General features: G+C 35.8%; 1 protein-coding gene across 5 annotated transcripts in view; it reads right to left on the bottom strand.

Moving 5' to 3' along the window:
* TTC7B (tetratricopeptide repeat domain 7B) overlaps positions 1–27,469 on the bottom strand; it is a 117,568-nt gene that overhangs the window by 55,335 nt on the left and 34,764 nt on the right. For all 5 annotated transcript variants that reach the window (XM_063160121.1, XM_063160122.1, XM_063160123.1 and 2 more), the window contains 10 exons: positions 22,659–22,737; positions 21,348–21,520; positions 17,977–18,040; positions 13,262–13,399; positions 10,973–11,056; positions 9,711–9,815; positions 8,302–8,419; positions 8,054–8,111; positions 4,427–4,499; positions 3,006–3,166 (listed from right to left, as the gene is read on the bottom strand). In XM_063160121.1, coding sequence (XP_063016191.1) covers positions 3,006–3,166; positions 4,427–4,499; positions 8,054–8,111; positions 8,302–8,419; positions 9,711–9,815; positions 10,973–11,056; positions 13,262–13,399; positions 17,977–18,040; positions 21,348–21,520; positions 22,659–22,737 — 1,053 coding nt within the window. The remainder of the gene's footprint in view (positions 1–3,005; positions 3,167–4,426; positions 4,500–8,053; positions 8,112–8,301; positions 8,420–9,710; positions 9,816–10,972; positions 11,057–13,261; positions 13,400–17,976; positions 18,041–21,347; positions 21,521–22,658; positions 22,738–27,469) is intronic.

The raw sequence follows: 27,469 nt of genomic DNA, 5'->3' as shown, positions 1-27,469 counted from the left end.
TCATGATCTGATTGGCCAACTCTCTAGCTTTATAGTGCAGGAAGGGTAATATTAATTGCAGATCCAAAGGTATGCTTGCCGTACACTTCAAATATTGAACTTGAACTCCAGGAATGCACCAGGTTTTCAAATGTCAAAAACTGACAGACAATATATTTTCTAATTGATTACAACAGAAGAGTGCTGGAAAGGAGCCACTTCTCTGCATTATTCATGGTGTATCCTATGAGTTCCTTGCAACCTCTGGCATTTTACAAAGATGCAGTATTAAACTTGTGAAAATGTAGATATTTTTTAAAGCAATGCAAAACAAAAAGAAGATGCAGCTGTGAAGAGAGCAAGAACAGCACTCAGGGCAGCATTGCAACAACAGCATACAGAGGTATGTAGATAGGAATAATGCACAAGAAATTAGAGAAATAAGAAATAACATAAATCACAAGTACTATGCTTTAATATTTCCAAGTATAGAGATTCATTACTCTGCAAAGCCATCACAGTATCAATTTACATAAAGCTGTGGTAAAGTATCCTAACAGAAACACAGAGAATACCAAGAGAACTCTTATAGTATTTAGCTTACTGGATTGCAGACATAAGTGAAATATAAAGCATAAAGACATCTAAAGTGTTTATAAAACCCAATAAAGCACCACAGGAAAATAACAAAATGTTTCAGTGTATCTAAAAATCAGCAAGCTGTAGAGGATCACTAGAGGATCTATTCCCAGTCTACCAGGAAATACCATGAGATTATATTGTTTACAGAAGTTGCAAAATAAGAACATGGATTCAGCAATACACTAAGCAGTTGTGTTTTGTATTCTATATATATATGCACGTACATGTTGTCAACCATTTCAAGAGCATTACATATAGTTTTCAAAAGCTGATAAATCCTTGCAAAAATAACCCAGTTACACGACAGAATCAATCCAAATTTATATTATTGACCAGATGTGCCTGTCTGGCTGTCAGTATCAATTGGAGAGAGCAGACAAGAAATCTCAATCATATTTTCAACTTCTCTGTGAAATTGACAGCACTAAAAACAAGACTCAGAGAGACTTTCTAGACATACATTTAACTGTTTCACCTTGGATTCTTTAGCATTTGTTACTGCATCAGATGGTGATTACTATTGCCAAGAAATTCCTAGATCTGAACCAGTACGCTGTAACACAGTACACTGTATCACCACAGAGTCTCTATTATACGACAGGATGAAAAATTTAGAACCACTACTATGACCTGTATTTTATAGATATATTTTTATATATATTTATATTTACATACACATACCTTAATACAAATATCATTACTGTAATGAACAACTTGGACAACATGTTTAACCAGAGTTGCAGCATAAACTACTTTTGAAAAGCCATGAACCACATTTGAAAAACCTATAAATACCTTCTGAAGGCTCACAAGAGTATTTTTAAACATTTTACTGAATGGACCCTTGTTCTCCCATTACAATAGAGATTAATATAATAGGGAGGTCTCTTACAACAATAGAGAATTCTGAAAGTACAGTCTCAGAAATACTTCTGGACTATTAGTACTCTGAGACACATAGCAGTTACAGCTACATTATTTACATTGCCACTAAGTGGCAGAAGATGAAATGAGAACAGACAGAAGCTGACAGTCAAAGTGCTTTGAACATATTTGTCTTTAACAATAATAGGGTATAAAATTAGGAAGGTGATACTTCAATTGCCTCTCAAATCTTGACTTACTGACAAGTCCCTCAGTCCTGAGGAAAGCACAAACAGATTTGTAGAGAAACTACTACATAGTTCTAAAATTGTGAAACATCTATAGAAGTCCTTGATAAGAACTGAAACAAGTCATGGGTGTGTAGATAAACTAGGAATGAGATACAGCAAAAGGCAACAAAAGCCACTGCACAGAACTGGCTACAAGCCACAAAAATTCTAACAAGAGGTGATATCAACAGAGGTCCTGGTCAGATTTGTGAGGGAAAAAGCAACAGTACCTTATAGAGACAATCAAATGGAGACATGAAATGTCAAGGAACAGGAAGGGAAGCCACCATAGTTTCTATTTTCAAATGAATAATACTTAAAGAAATCATGTTTTGCTGGTAGGCTGATATAACAACAATTTATGATACAGGCTTGTCATTTAGAAGTTATGGGGTAATTGCAAAAACTTGTCCAAATGAGTATGTAGAATATGTGTAATATAATGGATTACAACCTGAGTGACAGCTGGTAAAGCACCAAAGCAGAAGACTGGAAGTTAATGAGTTAATGGAAGCTGTCCCTGAGATATTTTCTTATAAAGAATTTTATTAGATTTTCTTAAAATAATTTTTTAAAAAACCAACCAAAAAAAAATCCAAAAAAACAAACAAACAAAAAAAACCCTTACAAAAGTACAAAATCCTAATATATGTTAAGATGTACTTAACCCGAAAAATAAACAGAAATAATGATTTCTTTCTTAAACAAGAGAATATCCAGCAAATATGCTTCTTCCCTGTTCACTTATGTAGTTGTCCATAACGAACTTCACACGACTGTTATTATCTAAGCAAATGAGGAGATTCTCTGTTTTATGATGTATTTTACAAAATAGATTCCATATAATATCCATAGAATTATCTGTAAGATGGGATAAATCTAGTCTAGCTAGTAGTAAATTCCTGTTTATACTTCTTGCAATATTGTATAAAAATAGAAGACACAAACATAGTACAAAGCATGCAACAGGGAGAATTTATTTACACAGATGGTGTAGAAAAAAACAAAGATCAACTATCCAGTTTTAATCTCCCTTTCAAAACAAATCCTTTATCACTGTTTAACAAGCCTTTAATAAACAGACTTGCAATAAATGGGTGGGAAAGAAGACTGCTGGAAATAAAAATTGACCCATCTTCAAATCCATCTCCTCTTGAAATGAATGAGATGAGAATCCAGGAAAAATAAATACAAAAGAAAGCATAGAAAGGAAACATGATATTCACTCACATAAAATTTTCTGGATATTCACTCAAGGCCATATCAATGATATTCAAAGCATCATGATAATGTTTCTGGGCTGATAGCAAGAGTGCAAGGAGATGAAGAGAGTTGGCATCATCTCCTTGTAGCTGCAGAGCCTGACGAACATAACCCAAAGCTTCTGGTATCTGATGGAAAAAAAGAAAAAAAAGGCAGAAAAAGAAAGCATCACTGTTAAAAGTATTGCCTTTTACTTGACTGACATCCACAAAAATTTCAAAATGCTCACTCAGGTAACATGTAGAATTCTATTCACTCCTGTAAAACACTACTCAGCAGTTTAAAATGGACCTGATGCTCTACAGAAACTCTGAAAATTAAATAATATGTTAACCCTGGAAAGTAAGATTAATGTTTTTATGAAACAGTTACCTTCAGCCCCTTAAAATATTTTCTTTCCCGTCCTAGCTGTATTTCTGTATGATTTTGAAAATATTTTAATTGCAATGCTTAACTGAAATGTACAGCAACAGCAACATTTTTAAGTAGAATTTCATTGTCTCCTCAGCTGCCTGTGTTTTTGTTCAAAGTAAGTACAGTAAGTGTTAAAACCAAGAAATTTAATTAAGCAACACAAGTATTTTGGAATTCAGAATGTATCTGAGCAGTGACTGCCTGCTCCTCAAAAATATTTTGTGCCAGTAAAGTGACAATCCATTCCACTCTTAAGTGACATAGTCCAAGTTCTGCACTACTCATTAGCAATGAAAAGTAGTCACTAGAGAATGTAAACAACTGTGCTCAGGGCTACTTTGTGAAATAAACACGACATAGGAAGAGACTTACCATGATATACAGAGAGCAGTTCCACATTATCCAAATTCATCTCATGTAAGGTAGAATGCCTTAAACATAACAGCTCTACAAGCTGGACTAAGCTCTGATCTCTTTTACAGTGATAAAATATTTTCCAGTTTTCTTGAATACTTCTTTGTAATTTTGTCCACAATAACTAAGCCTCACACAGGTATTCAGGATGGGCACAGATATTAGCAGGTACTCAAGATCTAAGCACTGTAAGGATCATTAAAGACTGGACTCAAGAGATCCCCTCTCTAGGATCTGAGCAGAGATTACACATAATAAGTAAAAACACCTTAAAAACTGACTTTTTTTCTCTCTGTCTAGCAACATAAACGCTGAAGTAAGTGGAATTACTTCTGTCTTATTTCTGATCCTAGAGCTGGAAATAATGGCAGAATTCTGGAGAACTGCATAAGACTGAAGGGGTTTGGAGAGAGTATTTCAGGGTTTTTTCCATATATGTGAATAAGTGCACAAGGAAAATCAAGTTTTTATTGAGGAAATCTTCATCTCTGTTCATCAACAGATACAAATTCCAATCTTCATATGACAGCATGATGCTGCACTTTTAAAACATAACTAACCTGTCTGGAAATGGCAAGCTGCAGTGCCAAGTAGAATGCTGCCAAATGATCTGTTGGAGACAAACTGTGAGCCCTTAAAAACAAAGAAACAAAACAAAAATTAATTTCCCCCATGTTCAGACAGGTTAGGCAGACCCATAAATGCTATATATTCATTTATTTATGCTCAGATCTCTTCACTACATGTATACTCATATTTTGATAAAAGTGGTGCTCATTTCAGCAATTTTTCTTACGCTTCTCAATTATCCTTGATTTAAAGGAAGCACCTTGGCACATGAAAAGTCATTTTTAATAGAAAATAATTATATCATTTCTGCTTAAATCTCTAAATAAATCTTTAATACAAAATGATTCTTCAAATAAATTATACTCCTAAACAAACACTAGATGTCATTACTTAGAATATTTATAAAAAATTCATTAAACAAAGTTTTCTTACAGAAAAAAGGGGAAAAAAAATCCAAACATGAATTCCCCAGAACACCATGCCTTTAAACAGATGAATAATATCAACTTTTTCCCACTTTTAAAAAAATTATGTTTGTTATCTTCTTTTTAATATTTTGGTCAAATGCACACTCTGAGTCTTAGTCATTTTAGTATCCCATGGAAATTGTCCTTGTAATACACTCTACTATTTCCCCCTGTAATACAATCTTTCTGCTGCAAGGTGAGAGCTTTTTAGCAGGGGGATCCTTGAGCAGAAGGACAAAAAAAATTATGGCTGTATCCCAAATAATGTGTACTAAGTTCTGGGCAGGAAGCCTGGGACTATTTTTTTATTTACATTTGTTGCATTCTTTAAACGGAGTCTCACTTAGAACTCTAATGTGCAATAATCATCTTTGGAACATCTACTGAGTCACTTCCGTTGGGAGGAAGCATCAAAACTGACCTTTAAACCACAAAAACCACAGAGAACCTTCTGCTTCTGACCTGTGCATTTCTGCCTTCTCAACTCCAAACAGCTGTACAGGTCCATGATGTACATTAGCTGAGTAACTACACCCAAGATATGCCAAAAAAGTTTAAAGTAATTAAGGGACAGCTCCATATTTTGTTAACTTCACCTGTAAATTGGAGACTAGATGCACAGGTAAAGCCTAACAGGGTCCAGGACCAGTTTTTTTTTAAATTTAAATTCACAAATTAAGCAATACTAAACAAGAACAAGAGATTTTTACTTAGAGAGTACTTCTTCAGTAACCCAAGTTTCAGATAGTGAAAGAATTATTACTATCTATCTACCATTTGGTGAGTTCTGTGAAACTCCAATTCATGCCAGCCACAGAAAAACCACTGAAAGTCTTCAAAAAAAAAAAAAGTTAGTGAAACAAACACCCCTCAGTACTGCGTGAAGACAGCAACGGGCACTTTCTTGAATGGCCACCAACACAAACTGGTAAGCCTTGAAATTTGACTTAGGCAAGGGTCCAAATTGTAACTGCATTTCTTCAGGAGCCCTACTTCTTCAGGAACTGGCCCTCTAGGTAGGTGATTTTAAAAATCCACAAAAAAATTTACTGGGAAAAAAAAAAAAAAGTCACATGAAAATACCAAGTCCAGTACAGGCCACTTGCTTTATAAACTGGTAGAAGACAGAGAATTTAACTTCCATCTCCTGGAAAACTTTTATTTTTCAGATATGGTAAGAGAAAGCAGGCATGACTGGTGTGCTGGGTGAAAGACAACGTAACACACAACAAAACAACAACATTTGAACAGAGATTGAGAAAAAGTAATTTCACAGTGATAGGAACTGAATATTGGCATGACCTGGCAATGCAGTTTTACTGGCCAGAAAGCCAACCATGTGTTGGGCTGCACCAAAAGAAGTCTGACCATAGGGCAACGGAGGTGATTTTCCCCTTCTATTCCACATTAATGAGACCCCACCTGGAGTGTTCTGTCCAGGTGTGGGGGTCCCAGCACAGGGAGGATGTGGACCTGTCAGAGTAGGTCCAGAGGAGAGCCAGCAAAATAACCAGAGAGCTGAAGCACCTCCCCTTTAGAGACAAGCTGAGAGAGTTGGGATTGCTCAGCACAGAGAACAGAAGGCTCAGGAAGATGTTACAGCACTTTCCACCACCTAAAGGGGTCCTACAGGAGAGCTGGAGAGGAGTTTTCTACAAAGGTAGGTATGGATGGGAAGAGGGTTAGTGTCTTCAAACTAGAAGAGAGTAGGTTTAGATCAGCTATTAGGAAGAAATTCTTCACTATGAGGATGGTGAGGCACTGGAACACATCCAGAGAAGTTGTGGATGCCCCATCCTGGGCAGTGTGCAAGGCCAGGTTGAAGATGGCTTTGAGCCATCCAAAAAATTGATTCTCAGAATTTTGAGAATCACTATTCTGAACTGGAGAATAGGGTCAGCAGACACTGAACTGGAATGGGTTAGCTTCACACTATGGTCCATTTCCTCCCTTGCTGTTTCAAAGAATCCTCAAAAGAAAGTAATTCACTGTTGGGGTCTCAAAAGTAGTGAATGCACAGAATTGGTGAAAAATGGTTAGCATACTATTTTTGAAACAGTGATGATTAAGTCAGCAGTGGTAAGAGGGATAGGTGAGGAACTGAGGTATAAACCAAGAGGTAGAAAGTTCAGTTTCAACATGGAGAAAATACTGAAGTAGTAAAAAATCTATTAAAAGCACTAAGGAACAAAAGAGCAAAGATATGTTAAAACATACTTATGTTAAAACAAACTTATGTTAAACAGAGGAATTGCTAAGACTAGACAGAAAAAAGAAGGAGCAACACATACCAGCCTCACTCTGAAGCTATCTGCAAACACTTTTTCAATCCTATCCCCTCAGATATAATATCACCACCAAAAAGCCAGGGCTTCATTTTCACATTAAGGCACAGACCTGTTTCCCTACATTTAGGCTTATCTCACCAAAGAAGAGTTTTCAAGGGTATATAAACATAAAAGACTTATTTAGATGCCATAGCACTTTTGCCAGCTTTGTCACCAAGATTTGTTTCTTCTATAATTGGGGTAGAAATGTCATCATTCACCTGTTCATTGTCATTTCATTTGTAGAGTCCATGAGAATGAACTACTGTTATCCCCAATGGCACTGCTTCCAGGTAATGCACTTGGAAGATGACATTTGCACTGCCATTGCCCACACTGTTACATTTCCAGACAGAATTTTCATTTTCCCCTAACTTGCTACCTCAAAACCTGTGCTTCACCCTCAGCCCCAGCAGCACAGCCTCCATTATTGCTCTGCTTCTACAGAGATAATTGCAAAGGCCTCCTATACAATCTGATCAGTGGACAGCTCTTAGAAACATTATCTCATTGAACCACAGCTTGAAACCTTACATTGTGTGTTTTTTTCCTATTAGATGAGGATATTTGAGCAAATATTTTATACTAGGGAGCAACACAAACATCTTTAAATAAAAGGAAATCCCTAGAAATAAATTTAGGTAATGCTGGCAGAAAATGATGGAAATAAATGCTAAAGAAATACATTCTGTTCTCATGATGGGAGACTCCCAGAGGTGAAGTTGTCATTACACCATCTTTTACAAGTGTCTCTTTTTAGAACATAATAAAAGCTTTGCACTACATATAGCAGAACAAAATGGAAAGATCAACGCCCACTTACCTCTGAAATGCAAGAAGAGCCTTTCTCTGCAAGACCTCTTGCATCCCTCGCAAAGACGCTGAAAAGGATATATTTAATCAGTGCCATGAACAATGAGCAGATTTCATTCCACACGCTAATTGAAGAAGCTTTAATACATTGACTGAAAAATGGTTGCACACAGAAGATTTAATGTCTATCATTCTGCCAGGTATCCTTCTCTAGGCAGCATGAGAATTTCCAAGTGTGAATGTTTATTCCTATCTTACCATCAGTAGCCTGCAGACTGTAAGTCAATCCCAGTGCCAAGTAGCCTTTAGCTTTGAACTCTGATGTTTTGTCCCCGAGATCAACAACTGCTGTGGCAAACCTTTCAGCTTCTTCCAACTGAAAATATTACAAAACATTCACGTGAGTCTAAAACTAGCTAAATCTTACATTATAATGATAAGAATTCTCAGAATGCTCAGAATGTATATTATGCACACTATTAAACCTATTAAAATCTCAGCCATGATTGCTTTGAAGAACACTTCATTTTTCATTAGACTTAGTTTTCTTGCTAAATACTGAGTAAAACCCCCAGATTTTAAGCTGAAACACCTATTCCTATGATTGAGAGAAATCTGGCACAAAGCACACTTACCTTTTGCCTTTTTTCTTATTTTTTTCTTTATTAGAAAGGTATTTCTGGTCCATATATGCCACCTACCATTTTTTCACTTTATCAATAGAGTTCCTGACCCATGAACCATTTATTTAGAAAAATCAATCACAAGAACTATGGCTCCTAACCCTGTAAAAAAAAATATTATACCATGCAGAACTCTGCTGCAAATACTGTATTGCTGAATGGATGCAAACTCATAAACAGAGAAACACATAAAAAAATCAGATTAGCTGCCATGCTAACACATTATTTAATAATCTAGAAAGAAAAAAAAGCCCATTTGAATCCATTCCAGTAACTGTAAATGCTAAGTACAGTAAGCTAGTCCATATGGACTCAATCCATAGGGAACAATTTACAGAACTAGGATATACCTTAATCAAGCCTGTATTTTGTCAGCCTCAACAAGTCATGTTTGCGCTACTACACCACTTTCTCAACTGCTATATGTGACCTTTCCCTTCTCTTTTCCTTCTGTTTCAAATATACTCATTCTTTAAAAATTACACAAGTGTCTTGAAAACAGCATGATGATCTTTGATCACTTTAATGATTTTATACAGATACACCCATTCCAAGTTTATCTAAAATACTCAACTGTCCCTATTACAAATTCATAAACCACAGCTGCTTGCAAACATGGTACCATCAGAAGAGTCTCTTGATTATAAGAGATTTGTCTCATTATTTTCCAGAAAGTTATTTTCCTCTTGCAGAAAATTACCTCAGTCTAAGTTGTATTTATGATCTGTCTTCCAGGGTTTCAGCTTCTGTATGTTTTAAGCTATGTCTTAGACCAGTATCAGAATAGGCTACCTTGATAAACATAACCTCTGTCAAGTATTTCAAATTAGCCATTCAAACAGGGATGTACATGTGCATGTACATTCTGTGCTGTGTTTTTAGATATGCCCAAGTGCATGCAGTCACTGTGCAAAAATATTTGCTACATCACTAAATCAAGATTTTAGCACAGGTCTTGCTGAGAAGACAGAGGGCAGAGCTTACCCAGTGCAGAGATCCCATGCAGAGCTTTGCAGCAAGGAGTGGAATTGTTGCATCATCTGGTTTCAAACGTATACATTCCTTCAAGACTTTAACAGCTCGAGCAGACTGTTTAAAACATTTTCCATTTAAATTACTGAAAACATAAATGTGTTTCACAGATACACAATTCCTATTTACACCATTTACTTATTTTTCCTTTGTGAAGGAGACATTACTACACATTTTGTTGACAATTGGTCAAAGCTCCTCAAGCCAGTAAAAGACAAGACTTTAGGCACTGCTATTGTTTTTTAACTCCACAAACTTTCATTAAGCGTGCCCAGAAGAATGTAATTCCAATGGTTCACAATTCAGTTTTGAGATGCATCTAAAACTTTGCTAGGCCTGTAAACTCACAGTAATTGAGCCAGACGAAAGAGAAGGAGTGGGACAGAGTTTTCTAAACAAGCAGTGTTTTGGTGTTCTTTGGGAGTTAAAACAACACACAGGAATAGGTCTGATATAAGATAGAATGGCACTGCTCCTCTTTTTTTTTTTTTAACTTATTTGGGTCCATCCAATCACAGTCTGGAAAATAACTCAAAGTAAATAGAGTTGGAAGAAAAATCAAGTCTCTCAGGAATCCATGTGCTGCTAAAATATTTCCTAAGGAAAATACATTCCTTTCCCCCATTCTGAAAATAAGCAAAATATCCCATTGAAAATTATATATAAGAAAACTAATTGTTTACATTACATGCGAATGTATTTTCTGTAACATGACAGCGAAAAGTAAAAATAACTGAAAACAGAGAATTGCATCTAAAAGCTTAAGTTCCTGGTTTAGATTAAATTTTTTAAAAATCCATTATTTGCACAGAATACAGAGTCTCAAAGGCAGCAATATTAAGGAAGATAAAGTCAGAAATTTCCAAAAGGAAAAAAAAAAAAGAAGAGCATCACAAATCAGCATTAATTTGTACCTAAGTATAAAATAAATTAAGTCATCAAAAATGCATAATAGGATCTGGTATAACCCACTGCTTGTACTCAATCAGCCTATTTTAAGATTATTGGCAAGATATCATCATCTAAGTTAGAAACTATTCAAATAACAACATTCTTTGTACAGCACTGGGAACAAATTCAGGAGTATAGCATACTTTGTCAATTCAAGAATTAGATTTATTTTCAAAAACACTACAGATGAAAATTGTGGAAGTGCTAAACATTTTTATCAAAGGCCACCAATACAAGAATTATATGAAAAAATTTAGACTTACTTTTCCTGCTGCCATCAAGGACAATGCAAACTGATACCAGAGATGGAACTCTTCAAATGCAAACTTCATGGCTCTTTCTAAACACTAAATATGGGGGGGGGGGGGGGAATTGTTATTTCAGCTAATGCTCTTCAATTATTGAGAAGACACACTAGTATTAAGATTTCTTATAGACTCTTATCTAACATACATGTAATAAAAAAATTAAATTATTCAAATACATGAAAATAGCTGCCAGATTGTATATATGGAAAAGAATTTAACAGCTCTAAAAGTCATCTCTTCTTGTAGGACACTTACAAGCTCAATATCATGCATCCTACAAAGCTTAAAATGAAATTGATTACAACCAGAGTACTATTGTTTAGGAAAGAATTGACAGTATAAAGTTCCTTCATCTAGTTGAAGCTACCCTAAGAAATTGAAAGCCCATTATATACAAACTTGATAAAAACATGAGCCCTTTTCAGTTAAGAACGTGACTTGGCATTAGAACAGTTTAACAAGGATGAGACAGATTTTTGATCATTTCATATTCTTATATAACAACCAACTACTTCTGTAAGTAATCAGCTCTAGCTAAACCAGAAGGGAGCAAGAAGATACTGGAACTGGTGGGTGAATACTATTTCCACAGTTAGAATAATTTCCCAATTTTTGATTTAATCTACAACTGCTCCACCAGAGCAATCAAAATCAGCTCAAAGAGAATAAAACCCTAAAAAATTAAATTCCTATTATATAACTGAACAGAATGTTTTAACATTTCTGAATATGTGTTTATTACAATACTTCAAATTATAAAAGTTACAGACTATCAGCAGCAGGATTTGAGGGCAGATATCTTCTACTTGCTAAACCTGCAATGTTCCCATAAATATTATGGCTCTTCAACATTCTAAAAAAGACAAAAAACCCACAACAAAAAGCCCTGCAACAAAACCATCAATGACACCAGACAAAATGTAAGAATCAGATTCGGAATCCAGGGCTGCTCTATCCCTGCCTAGATGTTAGTCTTCTATATAAAATTGAAAGGTTGCCAGTCACTAAGAGAAAAAAAGAAATCAAAATTTTCAAGGCTTTTTGGTCTCTTGATTGTTTGTTTTTTTAAATACTTGTTGACATCTCTTGTTTTGGAAGTTCTAGACTGAAATATGGCCACCTCTTGCACCTTTAGTGCAACCACCTAAAACTACATGAAAGTGTTTGTGTCTGTAGTGACAAGTAAATGGAAATATTCCTGATTAGATTATATTGCCTGTGTGAGCATTGTACTCCTTTGCTCTGTGAAACACCTTCCATTGTACTGATTTAAACTGACTTGCATACCACCTGGCACCCATGAAGTACTTTCAAGAAAAAGAATACTCAAACTGAGGGTTTAACATCATGTGAGATGCAGATAAATGGGTGACCATCAACATATACCAGAGAAAAACTAGAGCACTTTTTTTTTATCTTTTTCTTAATAGAAGTCCTCTTATATGGTAGAGAGAAACCATTTCTCAACGAATCAAGTCCTGAGTATGCCTTCATATTCTTTCTGGAGATTAATAATTAATTGTGGTTGGCAACAGTACCCTGCTGCTGGGTGAGCCCTGTTTCAGCAGTAGAAAGATCTGCTCTGCCCAAAGAGCTGTAGCTGTTTCACAGGTAGAAAACTTTTAACAATACTTGGCAGTTTCCTGAAGAAGTTGACACAAACAACAAACACAAGCATGCTACATAATGAAACAGACAGTGAGGTAAGTAACACATTTCCCAAAGACCTGAACATTTTTTAATGACTTTATTTTCTTTTTATTAACTTCAAAATTATTAGAAACTCTAAGGACTATGTATGACCTCAAATATTAAGAAGTATAAAAGAAAGTTTTCTTCTAAAATCCTTTTACATTCATTAATAATATTTTTTCTAGGAAATTATATTTATCATTTCTATATCCAGAACCACTTTTATTTTTTGCCATTCCTTCTTGCTCTCTACATTAATTGTGTACCCTTTTAAGCAGATCCATGCATCCCCACCTAAAAATCATGTGTATTTCTGTAGCATTAAACATTTACCACACCTTCCATTCAACTTTTCTTGTTTGGCCACCTCAAGTCACTTGTATAAATTTAGACAGTAAACATTTTGGGGTGGAAACTACCTATTGTATTCATAAAGCAGTCAGAATAACAGTGTCCTATATTTGTTTCAGCTCTTTCTTACTACCACAATTAACATGATTAACAGAAAACAGCAAAAATGCCACAGATGAACATTCACTACTACCAACAAACCTCTGAAAGCATTTCATACTGGCCTCTTCTTCCCAAGGCTATTGTAAGTAAATCATAGACTACAGATGCACTTTGCAAACTGATGATGCGATCATTCTTGTGCTCTGGTATTCTGCTCAGTACAGCATCACGGTTAGCCTGAAACACACCACAAAGAGAGAAACCAAGGCAGCCATTAGAATTCAAGCCATTTTTTCACCCCAGTTACTACCATTCTACTCAATCTCACAGTCAGTGGTTGCTATAAGGGATACAAAGATATCTGATACTAATTTATAGATAGAAAAAATTACCAATTTTATATATTAGTGGCAAGACTGGTGTTTCTACATGGATCTATTTTTAATTACTTCATTCTAATTCCATAATCTAAGTAATGTATTTAAAGTTATTGAAGAGTTCTCAGAAAAAAAAAAAAAGGTATATTTTCAATATAATGGATATACATCTATGAAAATATCTCTTTATTTTTTGTGTGCTAGTAAAACATATTAAAAGGATCTTCAAGTCCTCTACTCCAGCTTCTGTAAAATAAGGCAATCAACTTCTTTTCTCTTCACAACATTATGACACTCATCTCACTTGTGAATGGTAACATGCCCAGGATAACCCACTATCACCTTCAGCAGTTACTACTGAGAAGTGAAAACTGATCCTGGTTCTGGGCACAGCTTTGGAATCAGGCCATGTTTGCAGTAAGAGTTTGTACTTTGTTTTGTGAAAGGCATGTTGCAAACCTAATTCCTTAAGTAAAGTGTTCCTTTTGGGAAGGAAGAAAGCTGAGCTAGAAATGGATTCAATGAACTGACCATGTTCACAGAGAAATCATGTTCAAGAGCAAAGAACAAAATTCAGGTCTCAGAGTAGTTAGTACCTCCCTGAACTACACAGTGCTTCTCCCACTTTATGACCAAACCTCTGAAAACACATTATCTTGCTGTCCTATCTATTTCTAGTTTTCTTGGTGTTTAATATTCCCATTGCACATTGGTACAAATTCAAGTATATCTGCAGTCTGCAATCAGAAGTCAAAGATACTTCTCTCTCCTTATCCCCCTCTTTATTTTTAATTTCACTGGGCATGGCCTCCTTAGCACATTTACTTAAAACTACTAAATTTTAATAGGTAGCTTATTTCCCCCTCTTATAGATGCAAAAAATGACACACAATAAGGGATAATAAATTTTTTCTCCACTTCAACAGGGTAACATTTTAAGCTCTGAACAAACTCAGTACATCTTTAAAATCAGAATAAATAAATACTGAAAATTTTTCTAAGAGATACATGGAATGCAAAATGCACAGACATCTCAGGAATTATCAACTGAATAATCCACATCTTAATTTGAAACAACCCCACACATGCACACACACACGCCCCCAAAGAGATATTTTGCTTTCTTTTGATCAAGAAGTCTTTGGCTTTTACTTTTTACACTGCATAAATATTCAGTCAACTTCAAGAACTTCTTTTTAACTCCACCTCTAATCACTATTTGACTCGGTTCCTTGCAAGTTTTGAACAAGCTGTGAACTAGCACTTCTTGTGAAACAGTGGTTGACAATGCCAAAGCGCAAGGATGTCTCATAATTATTACAGATATCTTGTGTATCTGAACAATCATTTTCTTGGTAATTATAAACAGAAAATACGTAGGAATGGAAGAGCTCAGTATTTCAGAAGTGCCATGGTGTCAGACACTCTGAGACGGCAGTCAAACTGCAATGTGTCATCTGGCCACACTTACACCTGTAACACACTTGAGCAGTGTAACTCGGCGCAGCCTCAGAGCAAGGAAGGATGTGCTCAGCCATTTTTCCACTGGTTAAGAATCTCCCACAAAGCTGAGCCCAGGAGGTGGTGAGGAGTGACACAAAGTCTAGCTGGAGGCCAGGAACTAGTGGTGTGTACCAGGGATTGATACTGGGCCTGATCCCAAGTGCATCTGCTGAACTGAAATGCCAAAGGGCTGTGCTGCCATGCAGAGGGACCTCAACAGGCTGGAGCAATGAGCTGACAGAACCTCAGCAAAGCCCTCAGCAAAGTCCTGCACCTGGGAGGGAACAAACCCAGGCACCATACATGCTGGGCACTGCCCAGCTCAAAGGCAGCTTGACAGGAACACACCTGGGGGTCCTGGTTATCACCCAAGGTGAGCAGGAGGCAGCAAGGTGCCCCAGCTGGAAAAAAGGCCATTGATAGCCCAGGCAGCACCAGAGGAGCGCTGCCAGCAGGTTGAGGGCAGTGATCCTGCCCCTCTGGTCAGCACTGGTGAGGCCACACATGCAGTACTGGGTCCAGTTCTGGACTCTCTAGTACAAGAGACATGGAGCTACTGGAGAGAGTCCAACAAATGCCCAGCAGGCTGTATTAGACACCAGAGTAACTCTTCTATGAGGAAAGCCTAAGAAAGCTGTGACTCCTCAGCCTGGAAAAGACAATGCTCAGAAGGGGAGCCTTATCAGGGTTAGAAATATCTGCAGGGAGGATACAATGAAAAGGGAGGCAGCAGGCTCTTTCCAGTGGTGTCCAGTGACAGGACTAGAGGCAATAGACATGAACTGAAACACTGAAGGTCCCCTCTGAAGATCAGGAACCTTTTTTTTTTGCTCTGAGTGTTAATGAGCAGCGGCACAGGCTGCCCAGGGAGGCTGTGGAATCTTTCTCCTTGGAGATACTCAAAAGATATCTGGAGAGAGATGCAGCCTGCTCCAGGTGGCCCTGTGTGAGCAAGGGACTGGACAAAACGACCTCCAGAAGTCTCTTCTAAACATAATCATTCTGTGATTCTGCTACCACAACTCAGCTGACATGCAGCAACACATACATGCACTGTTAACTTGAGGATGTCAGATCACAGAACCACAGGATGGTTTGGGTTTGAAGGGACTTTTTAAAGATCATCCTGTCATGGGTGGGGACACTTTTCACCAGACCACATTGCTCAGAGCCCTGTCCAACCTGGCCTTGATTGGGGTATTTTCTTACTAATTCACAGACAATGAAAGTAAGGGATCATAGTATTTTAACAACATAATAGCATATCAAAACACCAACTCTTACTCAGTCTTCTCTAAGTGTTATTTCTTTCCCAGATATTGGTTGCAGAATCATAAATCACATACCACTTCACAACTACTACAGCTAGAAAGTTAGCATGCACTGAAGCTGAAATAATGGTCTCAACTCTCAGAAAGGTACATTTGTAATGATGAATATTTTTATGCTCAATCTTCCCCTTTTCCCCCTCCAAAACTAATTTGAACAAATGACTTAGCCAAAGTAAGTCAATCATGTCAAAGATTATACTCCCCCGAAACAAACTCTTTTGCCTGAAATAATCTGCAATAATTACTGTAAAAAAATTTGAAAGCTTGCTAAAGGTATATGCTCTACAGTGACAGCATTTGATATAATTAGGCAGAACTAATTCACAAAGGAAAAGCTGTAAGTAACCTGAAATGACACTTAACAAGGCAGTACTTTTAATTTGGTTTTTGGCTTGTTAATGATGATACCACACAGCAATCAGCAGTCAGATCTTGCAGAACTGGGACTGCTTTCACTTCACACCAAGACCACAGCTCACATCAGAATTCTCTACATCTTCACTGCTGCACATTACAGAGAAACAGGCAGCATCCCTCAGCATACTCTGTAGCAAAACCAACATATGATAAGTCGAAATGTTTGCTCAGCTGATTTTTTTGTGTTATGAAAATCAGAATCTAGACAGAATTTCTAGATTCTGTCATGAATACTGCAAGGCAGATCACTAGGAATGAGGAAAGCAGTTAGCACTACAATGTAAATATCTGCCACCTTAAAACAGTTAAACTAGGACAATGTTCATTGAAATGTTCTGATCCTATTTAACTGTAGCAAAACAGAAATTATGCCAAATCATGTAAGCATTTGAATCACCTGCAGAACTTAAAAGACTTCATCTCATTGATGTGCAGTGAGACAGACTGCATGATGCCTGAGACTGCAGAGATTTCACCCCTCTAGCTAAAAAAAAAAAAAAACAGCAAAAGCTCCAGCGCTTTATTTTATCTGAGAACATAAAACTGACATGATATGAGAATGTCAGTACGTGGCAGTTGATTGATGCCTAGCAGAAAATATGGCAGGTTGATAAAGGGCACAAGTAGACCATTGAAAGGAATCATTTATTGAGGAAATGGGGACATTTAAAAAAATAATTCAGTAGCCAAGACTGAATGTCAGTATCATTAAAAATAATTTACAAATTTGAGTGACTGAAGTTTAATGCACAAAGGAAGGTACTTTTTAATGATGTTTATTATGCTCTTCTAGTAGTTTTTTATTTGCTTTTTACAACAAAAATAACTTAGATTTTGTGTCTGTCTGAATAGCAACCAACTGGTGCAACAATGCTTCATGCTGGTAAGTGATGCCAAATGAAGGACTTGGCTTGTTCACCTGCCTCTGGCTGGAACAAGGCTGGGTACAGCCAGCCTAAAGGAGAAAAAACTCCATAACACTTGCAGACCTCATCTAGCTGGCTCAGAGGATCAAAAATTTGAGTTTCAGTAATAACTGCCTGCTTTCCTAACAGAAAATAAAAGAGAAAGCAAAGGCTTGAGGAAAAAAAAAAGCCCATTTTAACTAAAAATGAAACAAACCAACCAAACAAACCAAGGAAAGCACACACATACAGAAAATGCACATTCACTCTATTTTACCTACCATAGATTCACTAATAAGCAGCAACAGTAAGGCTTCTTCTGTATTTTCTTGAGGACAGAAGATGCTGTTCAAAATGAAAATTTAATTATTTAAGCAGAACACATTACTTTTATGACTAATTCACATACATATATTAAAGCACTGTAAAAACTGGAAAATGTCCAAAAAAGAAAAGGAAAGTAACTTGCATTAAAAAATCAATTTGTTAAAATGCATTTCTTTGCAATGCTCTGTATTTGCATTTCAGAAAAGTTGGCTGAACACAATAAAAGAACAAAACTACCACAGCTGTCAGAGTTGAACTTACTCAAATATCCCAAAATTGAACATAATTTGACAACTGTAAACACTAAACCCATAGTTTACCTAGCCTGTTACACCTAATCTGTCTGAGCTCCATCTACATCACTGATTCAAGTGCTGGCAAGAGGAAACTCTCAGACAAGAACAGAAGAACTTTTGTATTTTAGGCAGTATGTGGAGAAATACTTCTATCAGTCTTTAAAAAATTTTTGCTGACGCTTTCAATAGCTATGAATATTTTTAAATAGATCCATGACAATCTCCACCTGTTTGCCACTCTTAGCTCTAAGTAGCAGAATTATTTGCTTGTAATGAAGTACAGTTCCTTCCAACTTAATGCTGAAGGTTTGCATAGGACTAGTTCCTAGACTTTAGTGTTTTCTCTGAATACTGGATACTTTCTGAAAACTCTTCTATGCTGATGGACAGACAACAGTAATCTGCATTGGGTACTGGCAGGAATTCAACAATCCATCTGCATATACATTAAAAAATCCCCCAAATCAGTGACTATGTTTCATCTGTTCAGTTTTCTTCCTCTAAACTGTTTCTGAATTAGCCCAAGCAGTATTTTCTATTAATTCAGTCCATTAGTTCCACAATTGCCTATTTAAATGGAGAAAATTATTTGTTGCTGTTAGTAATCAATTCCTATGGTCCCAAGGATGTTTAAACTACAATACATAATAGACAGGAAACAAAACTTGTCTGACATTAAAACATCTTTTCAGGTTTTTTTAAAGCACTAGAAATATAAGCAGTAATTCAATGTCTGAAAGAAAATAGAAACTAAAAGACATCTTAATTCCAGGCAGTTTGAAAGCAACATTGTGAACGTATTGTGGAAATATACAACAGCTAAGACCCCAGGGCAGCTGTTCTGTTGTTGTATTTTTATTTTTTAATTAATGCAACTGCTCACCAGATTTTTAAGAGTATTCCAAATCTCAGAATTTAGCATATAATTTGTTATTACATAACAAAAGAAATTTCAAAACACAGTTAGTCATGAATAAGAACCACCCACGATGAGGAATGAGGAGTGACGAGGAAGCATCAGAGTGCTCCTTATTTAACAATCCGCTCCTCTATGCAGAATTTGACAACCTGGAAGAAGATTTAACCTGACCAACTGACAATGGCACCCAGAAAGTAGAATAATGACTGGAAAGAGTTGCTGGAGAAATTATTCTCTCAGAGAAAGAAGAGATGCTGCCCCAAAAATACTACTAAAAAGCCACTTATCAAAACAAAAGCAAACATTATTTCCTCTAGCAGTATTTTTGTAGATATGTTGATGTTTGTCTCAAACAAAATCCTTCCCGTGCAGAAATAAGCGAGATATTTCTTTGACCTTAGCAAAAAAGCTCAGTTAAGTTGACTGAACTCATTTTCTGTTTGTCCTGATAGATGCAGGCACATGAGTAAAATAATTTCATTGTAACAGGACAAAAGAAGCAACTGAAAACATGAAACAGCTATCAACCAAAGGCAAACCATGGAAGTTATGTTCATTTGAAGAACTGGTTCAAGTAAACTGAAGAAGCAATAACACAGAGATCTAAAAAACCATAAATGCTATTAGCCAAATTACACCTATAATCCTCATAAGAACACAATGCAGTTATTTAATGTCAGGCAACATACTTAGAAAAAAGTGCATTGCAGATTCAGAGTTGGTGGTCAAAAGAATACCGAGGAAAAAATTTCCTAGATGTCATTGTCTTTGATACTTGCTTTCAGTCACTGCTGGAGATGAGATGCTTGGCTGGACATACTTTATGTGGTATGGTATTAACCAGGCTGACCTGATGAAAGGTCATATAAAATTAATTGTATGCTCTGTTGAAATTGTGGAACTCCTCACCTGCACGTGCCAAGAACAAGACAACTAAACTGAACAAAATCCCACTTTTGCAGGAAGCATGTTGTGTGAAGGATGAGTTGAGAATGGAGAACATAAGTTTGAAAGACTGAGCCTGAGAAACCTGCTGTAACTATTCTGGATGCAGGAAGGAGAACTGCTAGAAGTCTTTGAAGATAAAGGCCATTCTACTTAATAATAGTAAAGACACCATAATTATGTGGGCTTGCTGCTGTGTAAAAGATTCATTAATGGAACTCTGAAAAAAATACAGCTAAACAACTCAAATGGTGTCATATTGCAGGCATTTATGTTACAATATAAAGTGAACACTAAAACAAAACATCTCTCCTTTAAGTAAGTAGGGCTACTTTCATAGTCAAGATACTAACTTTGAAGAAAAATTTCAAATTCAAGGAAATGGCTATCCATATTTAATAGTAACCCTATTGGTGATTACTTCAGGAAAAAAAGTTACATTTTCAAGAAGGAAGAAATATACCATAGCTACTCTAGAATTCACTATGAGATATACCAGACAAAAATGAACCAAAAAGTATCACCTGATTTAACGAAAGATTAAAACTGAATTAAAAGGTGGAATCATAAAAGAAATGCCAAAACTAATCTAAGATGATAACTAAAAGATTAGCTTTGGAAAATAAACTAGTTTTTAAACTGCTAGATAAATTTCTAGACATGTTATTTTTTCATAATGCTTCCTGGACCAACTTGAATCTCCACATTATTGAATATTTCCTTTGTACGATAAAGCATATTAATAGAGGTCTAGAAGCAGCACATAACTTTTAAAATGTGCAGTATCTGATTTGCTACCCAGTTCATGTTTTCTTTTGTATCCCACATATAATAAGAGATATTAAGTCTATCATATACACCAGGATAAAAAAAATATTTCTGCAACTGAGAACAAAAGGTCTAATGTATGCAGTGCAAACTTCCCCTGGGAGAAGCATATTTCTTCCCTGGTTCTCCTCAGAGAATCTATCTATCTATCTATCTATCTATCTATCTATCTATCTATCTATCTATCTATCTATCTATCTATCTATCTATCTATCTATCTATCTATCCACACACTGCTAAATTCCTTCTACATTTTCAAAAATGCAAACTAAATTATCCAGTGCATTGGGTAACAACTGCAACTATAGAAACAAAAGAGGTTTAAACTCAGCCATACTTCTCTCCAGTGTATACCCGTGGTCTCCTACTGAGTGCATAATTCTTCATATTGGAACCTTTTCGCAGTGGATCATCAAGGGGTGATTGGTGAGGAGGATCTTCCAGGGGATTCCAGTAACTCTGTTCACACATACCTCGCAACAAAATTTCTGCAAGTTGTCTTGCTATTGTCTGTAAAAGCAAAAGATAAATATTTTCTCTAGAAATGCTGAATACAAACTCTTAAAAATGCTCAGATTTTTTCTAAAGATGACTATTTATATGGAATGTATTTTTGTACTCTATAACATCCAAAAAAAACCAGCCATGATGCTGTTTAAAAGGTAAAAGTACCCAGTTCAATTCTCTAAGCACAAAGAAAAATAACAGCAATAACAAACAATTTTTCCTTTTTGTTAGTTAATCCAGATACTTCTGAAGTATAAACAACTCAGCTGCTACTCCTAAGAAAATCAATAACCTAAGATGCTCAATAACTTCTACTACGTCTTCAGACCTGGAGCAGTTGTTTGCATGGGAGAGAACACACTGGAGCAGTCCAAGTTGCAGAGAGCACCCTAAGATGTGCATCTTCCACCTTAACTCCTTTATCATAAGAAGTTCTTCATCCTATTAAAATTTGCAATACTATCCTTCTCCATTGAAAGTCTAGTATTAAATAATTTTAATATATATTTACTAGGAATCAGTTATTGAATTAATTAAGAAATCACTTACCTTCCTTACTACTAGTTTGGAAGTTTTGAAGGCCCAGTATTAGGAAACTAATCTAGGATATTTTGAAAATAATTACATGGCAGTAAAGAATGAGCCTCTATTTTTATTATATAAAAGATTCAAGGTTATGACAATATAAGTGACAAATATTCATGATTTTGCTTTTATGGTTTTCCTTTAAGAGGCTTTATAACTTGATAGCCTTTAACTTGATAGAAACCACACAAAAATGATGCTTTCTCTGTTCTCACCCCCACTACCTTACAGAACATAAAACTACATTGACTCATAAATAAGGCAATTATAACTAAGGCTGAAAGTATGGTCAATCAGAGACCAGTCAGGTTCTAATTATAATAACAAACAAGAAAAAGGAATAGGGAGGAGACTGGGTACAAAACATTCTTTACTTTAATCATTCATTAATCATTCTTAAGCCAGGAAATGTAACCTTACAAAGTGTTGGCTAACAGGTCCTTATCAATATGCTACATATCCAGCTATTTGTATCTAACTCATCCAGTGTATTTGTGCCTCCTCTGCCTACTGAAACTCAGATGGTAGAATAGGAAAGGGGTTTAATATAACTCACCATTCGCAGGTTTTGTGTAGTTCTTGTTTCAACAGCTCTTAGTAACTCTCTAAATCTACCAACTCCTCTTGTCAAGTTCCTGTATATAAACATAGAATTTGACAGTATTCCAACTTGGATGAAGTAACACCTTAAAATATTACTCAATAAAGTAGTTAAAATCCATGCTACATTTTTTTTTTCCATTCTTAGCCTCATTGCCTTTCTGTGAGATGGATATATAGAGATATTCATCTGGGAACCTCATCACTGATTACTGTAACAACATTCCCTGACAGTTTATTGAAAAAAGAAACATTTTCATGATCAGTACATAGATCAAGGGAAAGCAAGGAAAAAAGTAAGAAGCAACCATCTCAAAAACAAAAAAAGAAAAACAAAGTTTTTTTCATTGCTACAGTAGTTCAAGTTTTCAATTACATTAGGTTTCAAGTATAAACCGTAAAAAAATCCATTTTAGCTGCCCCTTAATACCTTAAAACAGGGAGATTAAAAATTAGTAAATCTTGTAACCATGAAAGCAAGACAAAACATAAAATTTTGAACTCCTTTTCAAAAAGATAAGAGCACAAACAGTTTAAGGTTCACTGTGTGGCCAGAAGAGGACTGGGGGATCAGTGTTCTGTTCTTGACTCTGACTTGCTTTCCATGTGGCTTCTGCAATCCAAGTTTCTCCATCTACACTTCTTCCACATCTGCTGCCTAAACAGCTTTGGCAGAGATTCAAGACCCTCAGAGGCATCTCTGATATTTAAGCAGGTCTGAACTTTCTTCTCAAACAATAGATTATATTGAATGATCTTATAGCTTTACCTTTTTCTCATCTCTTCATCAGTTGTTTGGAGGTTTTATTGTACATAAAAGCAGTTGAAAATATTCTACTTTATATTAATACAATTTGTCTTTGAACTCGTGAAGGATTGAGTTAGCTTTAGGTTGTTCTGAACAACAGAATTCTGCAATGCAACGTGAACACAACAGATAGAACAACAATTTCACTACTTCAGGTTTAGTTACAAAAGAAAATTATTTGATCAAAAGTGTATTTTGTGGTAAATCATTGCTGTTACATCACATATTGTCCTAAAGTGTGATGTTATGTGCAAGCTGCATAGCATTTACCTAACACAGAGCTAAAAGAGACAAGAAATATTACATATTGTGTAAGCTTTCTATAAGTAAAAGCACTATTGCACTGTACTGTAAATCAGATGTTAAAACTGCCTTCCTTGTTGCTGTCTGTATTTAAAAATATGTTTAAAATACTGACTTTTGAACTGCAGCTCTGTACAAATTTTAAAAAAGCCAGTATTTTTATACAGGTACTTTCTTTCAACTCAGTTGCAGAATATCTAAAACTAGTGTTTGATGCAAGAGATCTTGCTATAGGACTGTAGGACTCCCATCACTTTACCTAGAGACCTAATCATTTATTTTACTCTTCAGATTACATGACAGCCCTCATCTGTTCTATTTTACATAACAAAGGATCATCAGGATATTACAGAAACTTTAGTTTCCACATATCTTTCACTAGCATGGGCATCATCTTTCATCAGCACAAGTTCATCTTCTAAAATACTTTTATATAAAAGGTAATTTTAAAAGAAGTAGCATGACCAAGTAACAAAACCCATATGAATGGTTCAAAGTTATGCTAAAGAATGCCACCAGTTGGCTAGAGAAATAATCACCAGTCACACAAGACATAAAAATTGCTTGTAAAAAGCCCATATGCTACAGCAAAGCTTGACCACAGAGTGACCAGCTACTACATACTAAATTAAATTCATCTTGTGCAAACATCTGCATGGAAACAACTGTGTGAAAAATTATATTAATTTATACATTTCAAACAGGCAGCCTCAATAGCTGATGACTATTACACCAACTTCATACACTAAGGAAGGACAGAAAGTCATTAAGCCAGATTTCAAGAAAACCTCCAAACTCATTTGAAGCTGGATACATTCAGCGCTTTTGTAAAGCCAAAATATCATTCAGTAATGCCACATTCCAAATATTTTAGAGAGACAAAAGCAGTCCACTGGAATCCCAGCTTTAAGTCCTCTGGTCTAAGTAGGTATTTCTCATTAATGGAGTTCTCTCTCAAAGACTGCATTGCAAAGTCACAAATGTGTCCCTATAACAAGATTAAAAAATATAAAAAAAACCCAACCAAACAAAGCAGATTCGCCACAAAACTCCCTGCAAATGCTCCTTGCAAAACTGTTGAAAAAACTTATGAGCAAGAACTTGTCAGCTTGAAATTTTATTTTCCCAGTGCAGATGAAACACATACTATGTAGTAGAACTTCAAATCACAATAACTTCATTAAATTTTAGGAATTGGCATTTTTTCCATATGAAGTTTATGTCTTTTGATGGGTTACAAGAACAATAACAAAACACTTTATGAAAATGCATGCAACTTTCACAAGCCTTCAAACACTTCATGACAGGTTACTTTTAGTTACCCATTACACTTTTTTAAGCATCTGCAAGGGAATGAAACTTGTGACTGAAGTTCTACTGTATTATGGAAAAAGCAGTAAGATTGTACAAGAAAAAAAAGCAGTTAAAATACAGAATTAGCTTTTGCTTCATAAAGCATTTAACAGCGATCCACTGCACACATCAAGACAAACACAAAACAGATTTGTCAAGCATCTTCTACATGAAATTTACTAAAAAAACCTCCTCAAGACTACAATCTAAATCACCCTAAAATTGAGTTAAATGCTTTCAGAGACAAGAAATGAAGCAAAATATACCATTGATAATATGGTAGATCTCCACATCACACTGCTTTTAGCAAAGTACATTTCCTGTATTTGTTAACAGTTTGTAACATTGAGAAGAGTGGTGGCTGCTCTGGTACATGGTTTCCTTCCTAGCCTGGGACACACACAGCTTTTACTTGCTTTTCACTAGGATGTGCTTGCATGTCAGCAGCTCTCCCTGTGCTGATGGAATGCCAGAGCAAAAGGGCACATTAACTTAGACAGCAACGTCCCACAGTGTCTGTAAATGACTTTGAGATCCCTTCCTTTCAGGGACAAGGAATTTTAAGGTACATTAACATTGACTTGGAACTGACATGTTTTCAGTGATTTCAGACAAGACAAAGACAGCCCACAGATGAACACTGATAGTAATGTACATGTGTATTTCTATGACTGCTTCCTTCCAGAACATGCTCAAATCAACTCCTTCGAATTGTATCTTCCTCATTTTTAAAGACAATTAGAATGTTTGCTGCTTTAAATTATCAAGAAAAACACCCCTACTTTGACTCTTTAAGTAGCAATCTGCCAGTTAGGCTGAAAACCAAAATCTACTGGAATTCTGTACAGACATGCCCTTAGGGCCTGTTTGCATCCTTGGGTCTACATATTTGCACTCTAAACCCCAAAGACTCATGTTAGAACCTAATTTAATTATTCTGATACAAGACCAGCTTTTAGGCTCCTTAAAAATTTCAGATAGTATTTCTGTTTAAAATAATGCAAATATCTTAACTGCAGCTACACAAAGGTGCTCACTCCTGAACAGAGACAGAAATTAATAACTGTAGATATGATACAAGCAAAGTGCAGGAAGAAAATTAAGGGGCATCAAGGATAAGCTTTCAAGGCAGGATCAGAAAAGGTGTATATAAGCATGAAGGCCAGCAGTAGCAAACTTTAGGCACAAACAAATTTGTCACAATCATCACCAAGAAGTTTCTTGCTTTTAAAAAGCATGTTTAGCATCAGATAACACAGTGCTTTGGCATCACTGGTCCAGATAAACTTCACCTCCACCAATACTTCTTATTTTTGTGGTTTTAAACACATAAAAAAGCAGAAAAGAATGAAACTGCTCAACAAAAATCAGCCTATGTTGGAATGATATTAGAACAAAACCCCCTAACACTATTCTCTATAACAAAATTAGTCAGATCAAATCACGGTATACTCAAAACAGACTAAAAAGGAATGATTGAAAATTTACCTTAGAAATGTTGATAAGATTAATTTACTCTGTCCTTACAGCATGTTTTGGTAACATCTTCTCAATTAGTGAAAAGGGCTTTGTCAGGCATTTCCTTTATGCTTCTCAGTCAAAAACCTCAAATATTTAGTCTACCACTGCCTTTCAGTGATTAAAAATTCAATTGGAATAAATTTTTGCATACTGAGCTAAACCAAACCTCACCTACTTTGCAATTTGGTGGCTAAATTGTCAAAGCTTTTCCCATTTAAGAGAGAAAAGCACATCCAGAACCATGCTGGTGAATAGGCTGAGCTACTTATACTACCCTATTACTTCATTGCTGAGACTTACTATATCACATTTTTTAAATATTCATCTTTTAAAAGGGGAGAAAAGCCAATAACAATGACATCTACAGGGCTTGACCAAAGCAATGAAGTAGAAGTTGCTTTCAGAATTGAGCTCACTTCCACCTTCTCTTGTGCTTTCTCTGTCTGTATTTATAAACTGAAAAAGAAATGCAACATTTGTAAACTCATAAGGACACTGCAAGTTTTAAAGTTTGTGGGTTTTTTCTCCCAAAAATTCAAATATGAAAGGAAAGAAAGGAATTATTTTAAAGGTAAGGAGTAAGGGCAAGTGAAACTCTTAAAATGCATGCCAATCAGAACAGTGACATTTCAGTAACTTCAGTATAACTGACATGTTTACAAAAAAAATGCAGTTATTAAACTCCATACACTCTAGCTATTACTTTTAGCCAATTAAGAGTCATTTACATAGTATTGAGGCCAGAAGCAATTTCATATTAAAAGAAGTTACTACCTAAGCAA

This window comes from Melospiza melodia, chromosome 6, assembly GCF_035770615.1.
Source record: "Melospiza melodia melodia isolate bMelMel2 chromosome 6, bMelMel2.pri, whole genome shotgun sequence".
Classification (NCBI taxonomy): Eukaryota; Metazoa; Chordata; class Aves; order Passeriformes; family Passerellidae; genus Melospiza; species Melospiza melodia.
This window is presented reverse-complemented; position numbering and strand designations above follow the sequence as displayed.